The sequence below is a fragment of the Thalia democratica genome, chromosome 8, assembly GCF_965202585.1.
Source record: "Thalia democratica chromosome 8, ktThaDemo2.hap1.1, whole genome shotgun sequence".
Taxonomy (NCBI): domain Eukaryota; kingdom Metazoa; phylum Chordata; class Thaliacea; order Salpida; family Salpidae; genus Thalia; species Thalia democratica.
Window position 1 is genome coordinate 42227684 of NC_139172.1, and position 14025 is coordinate 42241708.

The 14025-nt window shown below is 25.3% G+C and overlaps 1 protein-coding gene across 1 annotated transcript in view; it reads left to right on the forward strand.

Moving 5' to 3' along the window:
- Nucleotides 1-12412: 12412 nt before the first annotated feature.
- The window catches only part of LOC145843242 (uncharacterized), a 39378-nt gene continuing 37765 nt past the window's right edge, over nt 12413-14025 (forward strand). Inside the window, exon 1 of the mRNA XM_082950705.1 lies at nt 12413-12519. Coding sequence (XP_082806831.1) covers nt 12413-12519 — 107 coding nt within the window. The remainder of the gene's footprint in view (nt 12520-14025) is intronic.

Consider the following 14025-nt stretch of genomic DNA (forward strand, 5'->3'; position numbering starts at 1 on the left):
AAAGTAAAGTTGTGTTTTAGTGGAATTAAATAAAAAACAATGAGCATTCTATTCCAAATATAAAAAACTAAGAAAAATTATGTTTTTAGTCGAAATAATTTTATTATACTTATTTTCTACAAATAAAAAGTTCCTACTTAAAGATTGTTTATTATTAAATGTTATAACTATAATGAGAAAGTTTGAGAACAAATGCTTGAATAATATGAGAGATGGTAAAATTTTAGTGAAACAGTAATTTGTTGCCTTATAAATATCCTTCCAGAGGGAGCCTATTAAGGGCATAGGGGGGGGGGAGGGCATCAAACATTTGTTTTTACTAAAATTAACAATGGATCTTATATGTAAGCTTAAAGTACAAACTACAAGCCAGTTTTTATAGAATTAAAAAATATTATTTAACTTTTGAGATATTGTAGTTTTTATAAAAAGTTTCTGATACAAACGTATGGACCGCAAGTTTTTTGAGGTCAATTTTCTTGTAAATTAAAAAATCACTAAAAACCTATCTTCTTCTTCATTTTTTGAGATAGAGACCTCAAATTTTTTGCAAACCTTCCTTTTATAGTTTAAAAGACTTTGAATGTTGGAATTTTAAAAATATTTAAAAGTATAAATTTAAGACAAAAAAAACAAAAAAAATAGGTGGTTTTTTTAAATAAAAATTTTATTTTTCAAAATTTAAAAAATTCCTGCATTCAATTTTTTCAAAATTTAATTATACACTTTCTGTGAAAATTTGAAGAAGATTTCTTAAAAAATGAAGGAGGAGATAGATTTTTAGTGAAATGGTCTTTTTTTGCGTTTTTAGTTTGCGCCTTCCATTAGGAATTTATTGAGGTAACTGACTTTGACTGCTCATATCTCAAAAATACTTTGAATTTTTTCAAACGGTTAAAAATATCTGTTAGCTTGGATAAAACTCTATAAAATAAGATCAATTTGTAAAAATCAAGGTGGACCCCCCCCCACCCTATGCCCTTAAACTGTTTAACTTTGTACCCTTATATTTTTATAACTAATTCTAATAAAAAACATATTAATTAATGAACTTTACCACAAGATCAACAACAACAGCATCCAAGACAATCCTACAACCAGTTTTGTCCTAATCAGGACTCATCAAGGCAGAAATAGTTGCAAGAAACCGCTGTTGTGATCTTAACCAAGCTGGCTTAAATACAAAGTACTGAAGCAACCGTTTGGAGTGAAGATGAAAAAAAATTGACACAGGTAAATAATTTTCAGCCCAACATCTCGGACATTGTCAGCTTATTGTGAGATCAGTTTTATACCAGTAAATATAATAACTACTGGTTATAAGTGATCAAATAAGCGCAGACTATAATCTCACAATAATCTGACAATGTCTGAGACGTTTAACAAGTTTAGCAAGCACTGGGTTTAAGTATAGGTTTTGCAAAAGGTTTGGCTTGAGAAATCTCAAAATATGCGGTGAAAATTAAGATTAGATACTTCATCTGCTAAAATATTCATAAATGAATTTACTAGCATAACAGAAAGCTACTCCAAACATCAAATTTTTAATTGCAATGAAACTGGATTATATTTTAGAATGTTGCCTGGTAATACATTAGCATCAGTAAATGGCCGGCCAGATGAAACAAAAACGGCATAAGACAGGATAACAATAAACGCATGTGCAAAATGCAAATGGTACAATAAAGCTACCTTTATTGTTCATTGGTAATTCTAAAAACCTGCATTGTTTTCGCAATCTAAACAAGGAGGCGTTGCCAGTTATCTCAAAAATCAAAAAAATGCCTGGGTAAACAAACCGTGATATTTTTAAAGACTGTTTTTTTAACTGTTTTGTTCCCAAATAAAAAAAAGACTTAGAGAGCTTGGACAAGAAGAAAGAGCCATTTTGTTCCTTGACAATTGCTCTGCACATCCGAGTGAGGAGGAACTTATACTGCTTGATGGCACAATCACAGTCAAGTTCCTACCTCCAAATGTAACCGCAGTCCTACAGCCAATGGACCAAGAAGTGCTTGAATTAATAAAGAGGGAGATACAGAAAGTTTAACCTGAGAGACCTTGTAACGCAGACAATCTTTACAATACAAGACTTTTTGAAAAGAATTGACATGATCAAAGTTGTTGATAGTGTCACATCTGCATGGGATGTTGTAACACCTGCAGCAATTAGAAATTCCTTGAAGAAGTTGATGCCACTACCAAGGTCTTCCATGCAAACCAGTGAAGAGTTTGAAGAAGTTACCTACAATGAGTTTTACAGCCGTTTTTCGGCACTAAACATCACATAAACAGACAATGACATCCAAAACTGGATGAGTAGTGATGGTCCTGGTTATGAACAATTGGACGTCCAAGGAATTGTTTAACTAGTTTCCAATGACTGTGATAAAGAAACTGATGAGGAGATTGAAGACAATAATGATGTTTAACAAAGTAAACAAAAATGCCCATTCACTCACAGTGAAGCTATGCAGAAAAAAGATGATTTTTTATCTTACTATTTGTGTCAGCCAAAAGCAACGCCAGAAAAAGTTTCACAACTTATTAAGTTTCATGAGTTTTCTGCTGAAAAACGTGAAAAAACTATAAAACAAATGCCTATTCTTTCTTGTCAAAGTAAAACTTCCAATAAAAACTAGTTTGTTAGGAGTAATATGTTTCCGTTAAATTGACTATAAACTTTGTCAAAGTTTTTTGTTTTTTTTTTATGTCTATTTTTTTTATTTGTTTAAAAAGTATTTTTTTAGAGAGATAGGTTGCCATTAATTTTTGTTTTTAAAGTTAAATTTAATCTATATTATCTCTTAAACAAAAACTAATCTTTTTTTAAATTAATAGTTAAGGCAGGCGGAATTACAAATGATAAATCTTACTTGCTTGACCCTCAAAAAATGTATATTGCTGCAGAGGGTTAGTAAATCTGATGTTTTTCTACCTTAGAAAAAATTAAATTAATTAACCTAAAATTTAGCTTTTATTATTAATCATTTTATTATATATTACGCACAATTATGTACTATGTGTTTGTTTTACCATAACACTTTTATTATGCATTGCATTATATGCAGCAGTTATATGTTTATGAAAAAAAAGATTTTTTGTAGTTATCTGGATTTTTAGTTATCCAGACATGTTTACAGAAAAATCTTGCCAAACGTGTTCAGATAAGCAAATATGCACTGTATATATAAACCCATAGAGCTTATATTTAAATAGATATTTTTAATACATAACTTTAGTATAAACTAAAACTTTCATTACTATGAATTTTTTGTATCCAATGATATTATTAATCACGTTCTAAGTGAAGCATTGTTTTATGAAACAATTCTTAAAATAATAAACTTGTTTAAATTTAAAGGAATATAAATAAGAAAAACGTTTTCAAAAAAAATGCTATTTCATAATAATTTTCTACACTTTTGATTAAGTCTTAATTTTAATAATACTTAATTAACCGACTTATTTATCTAAAAATCAACCAACTAAAAAAAGGTCAAAAATTAATTTCTTGTGTCAATTACTTAAGAATTTTTAAGAAAATAAACTAGTGTTTTAAAATTGCCAGGTTATTATTTACTAAATTTTCAAAATGCAGGTTTTTCAAGGACTGCAGGTTTTCTTTACAACCCTGTTTTAATACGTGGAAGGGGCACAGATGTCTACAATGAATAAAACACCAGTTGCTGTTTCAGATGCAGACACCCAATCAAATGCCTATTTAATATTGTTTATCAATTCAGGCCTCCTAGCAGTAGGTAAATTAAAAGCTAGATTTTCTTTCCTCAATTTAAAAACTTACAACCTTCTTGTCTTTTTTAATTATATTTATAAATGCTTAGATTTAACAGACACTTTTTAAATCTTAAAAAGCTGGACAATTGGTAATAATTATTGAACAAAAAAAAAAGCGCTCAAATATTTGGTCCAAGGACCTGGTGTATGAAAAAACCTTTTGGATATCGAGTCATACACAGGGATACAGTTTAAAGTCCAGGACTAATAATTAATAAGCAATAAGATTCAAATAGTCTCAGTTTACTATTTACCTTCGAAAGGCTAAACTGATAAAATAAACTTTCATTTAAAAATTATTAATATACAATCTTCAGCTACAGAAGTGTTACTATTGTTGTTTTAAATATGCCCTATATAAATCGCATGATTATTTGTTAAAACAACAATTTTTTTCTACTTTAGCTTTAAATTTACCATGAGAAAATTAGCATACGTTTAGTGTGGTGTGATAAACATTTAAATTCAAAACTTTCTTCTTATAAATTTATTCCAGGGAAAAATAAAATTTATGATTACGAAAACAGCAGTCGACTTTAAGGAATATAACTATACTATAAGATAAACTGAAAAACACGGCCATCAGCAGCAGTCCTTGTGAGTTGTGAGTTTTTGCAATCCTGTTTCGTCCTTATTAGAACTCATTGTACCAACATAGTTAGTAAAAATTAACTGTTGCAAACAAAAAAATAAAATAAAATAATTTATTTTTTCATCTCTTCTCTACGTACTTTTTGTTTCACAGCTGCGAAAAGAATTCAAATTAATTTTTTTTTTGGATATATTTGATAGTTGTTTGGACAACACAAGTTTTTCAAAAAATTTTGCTGGAATAACGATACGTGTTTTTTTTTTAATTTGCTCGTATTGAAGACAAAGCTTTATTCTCCCTTATAAATCAGTTTAAGTAATGTATTGGTGTAATAGGAGTACTGCAGATATGCCTTTTGTCATTGCTGTATTGTTCTCGAAAATGTTTAGAAGAACTTTTGTGTCATCTATTTTAAGTTTTAAAAAGTAATCAACAAACTTTTAAAAATTATTGATAATATTTCAAGAATCTGTTCATTTTCAGATTTTGTACTTAAAATAATAATAATAATAAATAATTTGTCTCCTGTAAACAAAATATGCAAACCTTTTAAATTTTAAACAAAAAATGTTATTGATATTGTTGTATATTTAGTAAGAGAATAGTACAGCTTAACTTTATCTTTTGTATAGTCAACTAAATAAAGTATGATCACTGATCAGGTAGTACAAATTTATTTTGATAAATTTACTGTCATTAAATGTTTTTAAACAAAGATTAATTGTTTTTTTAAGTTTATAACTTAAAAAACTTAAAAGACTTTTTTTAATTCTTCAGAGAAGTTGTAATAAAACATAACAAATATTATTTATGTTGTTACTAATTGACAAGTTCCATCAGTATCTAATTCTACTAACACTTTTTTAAGCAGTGGATCTACGAAGTTGCACTGTAGTACAATTTATTTAAACTTAAAAAACTAAAATGTTCTTTATTTTATTAATAAAGATTCATTCACAAAAACACAATAAGTTATATCGTTGATATAAAGTTTTCAAAAACTAGTTATGTTGGTTTTCTACGATTAAAGGGGTTTTTTTTTTGGAGTTCTGATTTATAGGCACGAATTTTTCAAAATTTCACGTGTTAGCCAATATTGCCATTATAGCAACCATTCTAAAATTTATTTAGTTAAATTTAAAGCTTTGAATAAAATTTAGTTCAGTGACATTATCGACATCAATTTTTGCAGTTTTATAAACAGTATTACGATATTTTAATGCTTTTATTGTTAATAGATTATAGATATATTTTATTAATTTACACTGTGTTTCATAACAATTACCAAATTAACAACTTACTATGACTTAGTTAATTATCCTACCACTAAGTAATAGCAATTAACTCCAACTAGTGCAGGGTTTCCCAAAGTGGGCCATATGGCCTCCTCGGGGGCCATAAGAAGCAAAGGGGCTGAATGGGGGCTGTGAAAATTAAAGAAGCCTAGGGGAGCTATGAGGTCATAATTTAAAATTTACGCTAGATATTCTGGAGTTGAAGATGAAGAGCATAAAAAAGTATTAATTGTAATAATGGTAGTTTTTTTTTGTGAAATCTCGTCGGAGGGGGACTTTTTTTTAAAGCAGGCCTAATGAAAAAAGTCTGGGAAACGCTGAATTATATTCTAATTGAAATCAAAACCATATAATATAATCAGTGAAAAAAAAAATTGTCTTGGTAAACATCTTTAAGTTGTTTCGATATGTTTCTAATGGTTTCTGAAAGGACAAGAGTAATATAACTGCTGCTGCAAAAGAAGTTAAGTTAAGAATGAAAATTATATAACTGTAAGACAAAACCTATGTACGAGGAATTAATTCAAGAAACCAAAAAATTTAAACACCTATAGTTTTAAATGTTTGAAAAATTAACATACTTTTACAGTAAAGGTAAGTTGAAAGTGACATTCGTCTTGACTTGGTTTTATCTTTTTTAATTCACCAGAATTTTTATTAAGTTGCTACACTTAAATATTAAAGAGCTGGTAACTACACTGCTATCATTAAATTCTTATAAAACTTGAGCATTTTTTCTTAAAATATATATTAAACTTTTGTTTTAGCAGTTCTTTATTTAATTTATTAATTAATTAAGCTGCTAAAGTATATACAGCTTACAACTTTCAGAAGTTTCAAAGATACTTACAAAAAAAATGTTTTAGAGCTAGTATTTATAAAATATTACTTAATAATAACAAATTATACAGTATCCTTCTTTTATTACACTGACATATGTTTATGTGTGTTAAACGAGTTAACACACTTCAACTGAGCTCTGTAAAAAAATAAATACTGTATAATTTGTTATTATCGAATAATAGTTTCAGTAACAGTCAGAAGTCTGACTTGAAGACAAAAAAGATTTTATACCAAAACTCTACAAAAACTTCCAATAAAATTAAAAACTGCATTTCATCAAACTGTTTAGAAAGTTTTTAAACAAATTAACATTTAAAAAAAAACATTTGTTTGTATCAGCTAAATGAATAAAATAAAAATTTATTGCAATTTTTGTTTAAAAATTAAGTTTATTTTATAAATTTGCAAGTTATATATCTACTTTTGTACACTAAAAAATTTGCTGAATTTACTGAGTTAATAGCTTCGTTAAGTAGTAATAATATTAAGTAGAAATGTTAGTTTGAACTTTGGTTAATACTATCCTGGATAAAAGACAGTAATTTTAATATTGCGGTCCAAGATATTACTGTCCTTATTAAGTCCTAAATAGACGTTAAAAGGTATCAGTAGTGTGCTACTCGATAACCGAAAGGTTCTTCGTGCACCAGGTCCTAGGACCGAATGTTTTAAGACTTTTTTTTATCGTTTCGTTCAATAAACTATAATATTATTAAATTTTGTAAATTAAAAACTTTAAAATTTTAACACTGACTTGTTGATAAAATTTATTCACAAACAAGAGAAAAAATCAAAAACAATATAAACCGCTAAACAATACACCGTCAAACTACCAAACATTTATAGTCTTACATGCTGATTAGAATTATAAAATTTTAAACTCTATAATTTCGGATAATCTGCTAAAGTAAAAGTTCTTTAAAATTTGATTAAGCTACATTTAAATAAGTTACTCGAGGAAGAGCAGAACTAAATAAGAAATAATGAAGTTAAATCTACTCTAAAATAACTTATTTAGTAAACAAAAAAATTATAAACACCTAGATTTTACTATTTAAAAAATCTTATGAATTATTATTAACGTTTTTAAATTAGTAAAACTATAAGTTTATTAATACTTTTTTTATTTTAAATTCAAGGTTGTCTTAAAGTTATTTTGCGATGATGAGTTTGCTTTATATGAGAATTGCTTATCTTTTTTACTTGTTGAGTTCAGAGATTTAAACTCTTAGCTGTTCTCAACTGTATTTAAATTTCATTATCATTATTTTGCAATAAATTGTTAAAGCTATTAATATAAGGCTATTTTTATTAACTTTTAATTTACTAATTTGACATAAACTGTTTTTTTTCATCATTATCTTATCAAGTAAAAACGTTAAGGTATTTTTTACTTTTTTTAAATGTCAAGTAGTTTATTAAGAATTTAGCCCTTAACATTTTTAATTAGAGTTTAAATGTTAGGCAATTATTAATTATTTAGTTTCTCACATATGTTTTCTGTTTTTTTTCTCTCTGCAACAATTAGAACTAAAAAGAAAAACTGTGAAAAAGAAAATATTTTAGGAAGTTTTACTAGTAGCAATTTATGATAAACTAAGTAAATGATTTAGTATTTAGAGTTATTTAATAAAAAGTATTTTAAAAATATAAATTTTGTATTTTGAGAACAATAAGACAAATGGAGCATTCAAGTTAAAAAATACATAAAAGATTAATACTTGAATGCTTTAAAAAATATAGTTCAGTACTTTTTTTAAACTGACAACTTAACAAAAAGTTTAAGTTTGTGATTAGTAAAAATCTAAAATCGAATAAGTATTAGAATTGTAAACACTGACTCTATAAATATTTAAAAGTAACATACATGCATAAAAAAAGTTTTCAGTTTTAAATTACTATTACTTATATTTTTAAACTCGTGCGATATTATTATGGGTTGTATTTTCTCAAAAATAAAGGTAATCGAAAATCTTTAATTTTTTATAGTATATAGGTAATAACTGAAATAAAAACTTATAATACAGAATAATCCATAAAGTAGTGTAAAAATAAGAATTAAAAAAGTATATAAAATGGTAAATTTAAATACAACTTTAAAACGAAGCGTTTAACACAAAAAGCAAAGCCAAAGTGTCAGTAATAAATACTATTGTTTATTGAACGACAAAAGAAATGCGCTCAAAAAATTTGGTCTAAGAATGGAACTTTTGGTTATTAAGTCGTTTACAACATGCTTTTAAAACCTTTTATGAGCATATTAAAAATTACCTTTCAAAGTTTATTAAACTTTAAAAAATAAAACAAACGATAAAAAGAAAAGAAAACAATAGTTAGCTAAGTAATAGGTTTACTTGGAAAAGTTGTATTTCAAACGAACAAAAACTTGTTTGTAAAAATACAAATTAAATCAAAGTCTTAGCCTTAAAAAATAGAACTTTTAAAAATTTTTAGACCTAAAAAATTAACTTATAACGAAATAAACAAGCAACAATTAGTTATGAAAAAGCGAAGTATCTTCTCTTTAAACTTTGTCAGTAATTCATGCTAATAGTTTGACTATTATTTTTTATTTAGTCATGTGATTAAAAAAGTTGAACAGATTTATATTTTAATGATAAACAAAACAACTTTGTTACTTTTTAAGTTTGTTAATTCAAACATAAACTAAAATAACTGCTAAAATAGAAATAACAATAAAGCATTGTTAAACGAAAAAATATTTTACAGTAGATCTAAAAAAATGCAGTAAAGGTATGGTTGTGTTAAAAATGGGCAAAAATCAGTGAGGATTTGAGAAAGTGGCTGGGTAATTTACTATAAAAGGACAATGTATAATAAAAGGAGGCGATTAATTTTTAAATTTCTATAAAGAGCGCTTGTCAAAATTAATTTTATAAATTTTTGTTTGACCTAATTAAACCTGAAATAATTAAACTAACTAAAAACTAAACAAACGTTTTAAAAAATTAGTTATATAGAAAACGTTTACTTAAACAAAAAGTTTCAAAAGGTTTCAAATAGCTATAATTAATTTGATGTAAGATAAACTTTGTTTAAAACTTACAAGTGTTAATTAACCACTTAAAACTAATCTTTGACTATTAGTATTGTTAATTCCGTGCAGTAGTTTGGTTTTACAAACGTTATCAATGAAAAGTTTTTAGTAAAAGTTATGCAATCGAAAAATAATATTTTATGTGATAAATTTTGAAGAAGTTTGAAATGGATATTTTTCTCAATTTTTCCTTCAAGAAGTTTGGCTTAGTTGGCTAGAATAAAACAAACAAAAAAAACATTAAATCTAAATATTTTTTTTAGTTCAAGTGTTTTAAACTTTAACTGCGTTTATGAAATCTAAAAAAAATAAACCAATATATTTAATTTTTTTTTTAGTTTTTGTTTTGCTGTCAAAGAACTTTTACTATAAAGTCATTTAGACAATAATTGCTACTATACTACATTATTTTGTTCCTTCAATTATTTTGCTCAAATAACGATTTGGATTAAGTTTGTTGTTGTAATAGTTGCTTTGTGTAAATTTAAACTATAAACTAATAAACTTAAGTAAAAAGTTATCTCATTACTTGTTACTTGCTCCGACTCTATAGAGTTCTGTTTATAGAAAAAAACTTGATTCAATATTTTTTTGTCATTTAAATTTCTTAAAGTATCTAGTCGAAAACTTATCAAACATTTTGTCGTGAAAAGTTCGACTAAACAGCAAATATTAAACTTTTCAACTGGATTTTGGGACCAAAAAAGTTTTAAAACTTTATAGTTTTTTTTTTGATATAACTATCAGTTATTGGATTTTATTTTGAACTTAAAACATTTGTTTTTGTAAATGCTTTAACTAGGACTTCTAAGCCACAGTGCACCACATATTAGACTTTAGTAAAAACATAATATTTTGCCTTGCACGAAAACATCTTTTAAACTTATTAAAAAAAATCAGTTTATTAAAAACAGGTTTTGAACATTTTTAATTAAACTTCATATCTGATAATACTTCTGATTTTGTTTTGTATTACATATAAAAACAATGTAAGTTAATACTGTAATGACGAAAGAAAAATTAAAATTTGTAAGCTTTCGATATAGCGCAAGAAAATACTGTTAAAAACTAAGGTATTAGTAAAAAAGTCAACAATACTTATATATATTGTTTATTGAACGATAAAAAAAAAGCGCTAAAAAAGTTTGGTCTAAGAACCTGGTGTACAAAGGATCCTTTCGGTTATCGAGTCGTACACCACTTATTAGAATTCTACTTTACTTATGAGATCTTCTTCTTTAGTAGCAAAACTTAAACATATTTTCCTAATTTTTATAAAAGTTTTTACTTCAAAATTTAAGTTCTTCAAAAAAAAAAGTGTTTTAATTAAAAAAAAACATTGTGAAATAGTTATTTATTAAACGAAATCTGTTTAACAAATTTTTTTTTTAAGTAGTTACTTAAAAGAAAAATAATAGCATTAAAATTTAATGTTTTAAAAAGATTTTTAAACTTATTTATATACCATTTGCAATTAATTATATAGAAATTACTCATTTTAATTTTATAGTTTAAACTAGTTATTTAAACTCTATTAATAACCTTTTTTTAAATTCAATGACCATTTACAGCATTAAAATGAAACTAGTACAGTTTTAAAAACGTTTGTGAAGTAAAATATAAAATAAAAGTGAGTAATTTCTATATACTTTGTTGCAAATGGTATTTTGTATACAATACCACTTTTAATAACTAATTAAAAAAAAAGTGTTTCAACTTGTACAAATGATAGCCAAGTGTTAAATATAACTAGTTTACATTTAAAATAAAAGTGATTATTAATAATCAATTAATAATTAAAAAGCAAACCTGCCTTTTAGTTTTTAAATTTAAGTGCTTAAAATAAATGCACTTTATCGAAAAAAGTTTAAAAAATTAAACTAACTTCATGAAATACTTGAACTTTTTTTCAATTTATAAATGTATATATCAAAAGAATATTAATACTGCAAACCATGTATAAATTATAATATAGTTTAAAATGTCATTTAGAAAGCATTAGAAACAAAAATAAAGTTTATAATTAGATTTTTATAAAATTTGGGTAAAAAATTCTAATAGAGGATTTGTTGCAAACACTTTAAATAGCATTTTTTATTGTCTTATCTACGTTTAGCCAAAATAATATTCTATTTTTCTTGAAGATAAACCAAATCTTGAATTCTAAACTAAATTAATTTCTTTTCAATCAATACATTATTTTTTTGTTTTAACAAAATTTTTTTTGTTGTTTAAAAATAACCAAAACAGTTTTTATATTTTGCAAAAGCCTCCTTTTAAGAGCAATTTTGTTATTGTGACGATAAAAATATTGTGATTTTTACAATTTCAATAAAAATGTTTAAAAATTATCATTTATATATTTTTCCATAAAAAAACTTTAGAGAAAAAAAAATATTGATACTAAAAAAACAACAGTTTTGTTTTAAAACCGTAATTTAATTCTTTAGACTGGTGTAAAAAACGCGCCTATTTCGATTTTAATATAAGTTTTTCAATTTCGTTGACTTATGTTATAATTTTCTCTTTTTATTTTATCTTTTATTGTCCCATTAGCCAAAAGTAAAATTTTGCAACAAAAATTATTTGTATAATACCACTAGGTGAAGTCTGAGTCTTTGTTTCTTTATTATAGTATACATATGTTCTCTGTTCAAAATGGCAGATTTTTTGTAACTAAATTGGCTTTTTTCTTAAATTCCACTGGCTAAAATTTTTAGCCAAACTTTCTTATGATATTTCTGATGAAATCTGGAAATCAATTGGCTGATATTTAAAAAAAATATACTGTGCTTTCAAATTGAACTGAGGTAAACTTTATGCAACATGGACAATGCAGATGCAGTTCATTTTAATTATAGTAAAACCAAGTTTTATGATGGGTACATAAGAAAACCAAACTTTAAAAAGGCAAAGCAGAAAAATGATCCAAGGTAAGTGTTTGGTGTGAAAAAGTCACAAGTTGCTGTTGTTTAAATGTAGTAGGCTTTTACTGTTCAGTGTCAGTAATGTAACAAGTGTTGGTGCAATGCTTGAAGTAAATCACAATCACATACATTGGACTAAATTAGCTACTAGTCAATGTTTTTAAGTAATTTTTATTGTGATAGTCATGTGATGTGTATATTTAACTGAGCTAGATTTCCAAAGTATTTCAAGCTTTCATCATTGTTTTACATATAAAAACATCAATAATTAAGCATTTGAATATATTAAGCAATAACCAGAAATTAAATAGTTTTATTTATATAAATTAACTTTAGTATTGAACTGTTTTTGTCAAAATTTGAACCCTGTATCTGTCTTCTTTCTTAGAAATATTTATAGTTTTTGTGGTTCTTAAAGAAAAAAGGAAATATAAGTTCTAATGTGTTAAACTGGAATATATAAAATATTAAAAATGTTTTAAATCATGTTGATATGTTACCAGTTATTTTTATATCTATGATATTTAAGCTTTTATAGCAAATGACATCCACACCATTGCTTTTTCCAATTTATGCATACACCTATTGAACAGTTGTTAGTTTATACATTTTAAAATTTAAGTAGCTCTTGTGTATATCTTTTATATAATTTTACTTATTAATTTGATGGCATTATGATAATTTTGTAGTTTATAACCATATTTAAAGTTTTCTCTTGTTTTCATACTTGACTTAATTGACCACATTTTGATTTAATTTTACAATTTAGTTGATTTTCTTGACTAAAATTAATAGGCAACATGATCATGAAATTGATTAAATAATATGACGTTCAATCAATTTTATTCAATTATGTTTAAATTAAATTGTCTTCTTGAAGTCGCTCTACCATATCCAAATGCTGGTAAGAAATTAAGGTATGTATATTGTAACCATACAAGCTTATCAGATGAATTTTACATACATTAAAAAAAAATAATCAAATAAAAATTATATGACTTTTAACAAAAAGTAAAACTTTTATTTTTTTTTATAAATTTTTATTTTTTATATTTTAAAAAATTTGTTCTGACAGAATTTTCTTAACATTACTGGAACATTTCCTGAAAGTCAGAGGCATTTATCTCAAAAAATTTAGGAGTAGATAGTTTTTTGGTCTTTTTGCAGTTTTAGTTTGCACCACCCACATATATATATATATATAAATATATATATATATATATGTTGCCTCTGACTTTGATCTGCTATAACTGAAATTATTTATTGAATTTTCAAAATCTGTAAAAAGCTTCTTGTAGCTTAATTAAAACTATATAAAATAAGCTAAAATTGTGAAAAAAGTGATTTACCCCTTCCCCTATACCCTTATCAACCATCACATTATCATAATGACATTTGAATTTTTTGAAAATCTTATAATGACTAAATAAATGTCATAAAATTTTTAAGTATATGTTGATGCCACTTGGGCTAAAATTATGAAATGTTAAAATACCACTCTATTAAAGTTGT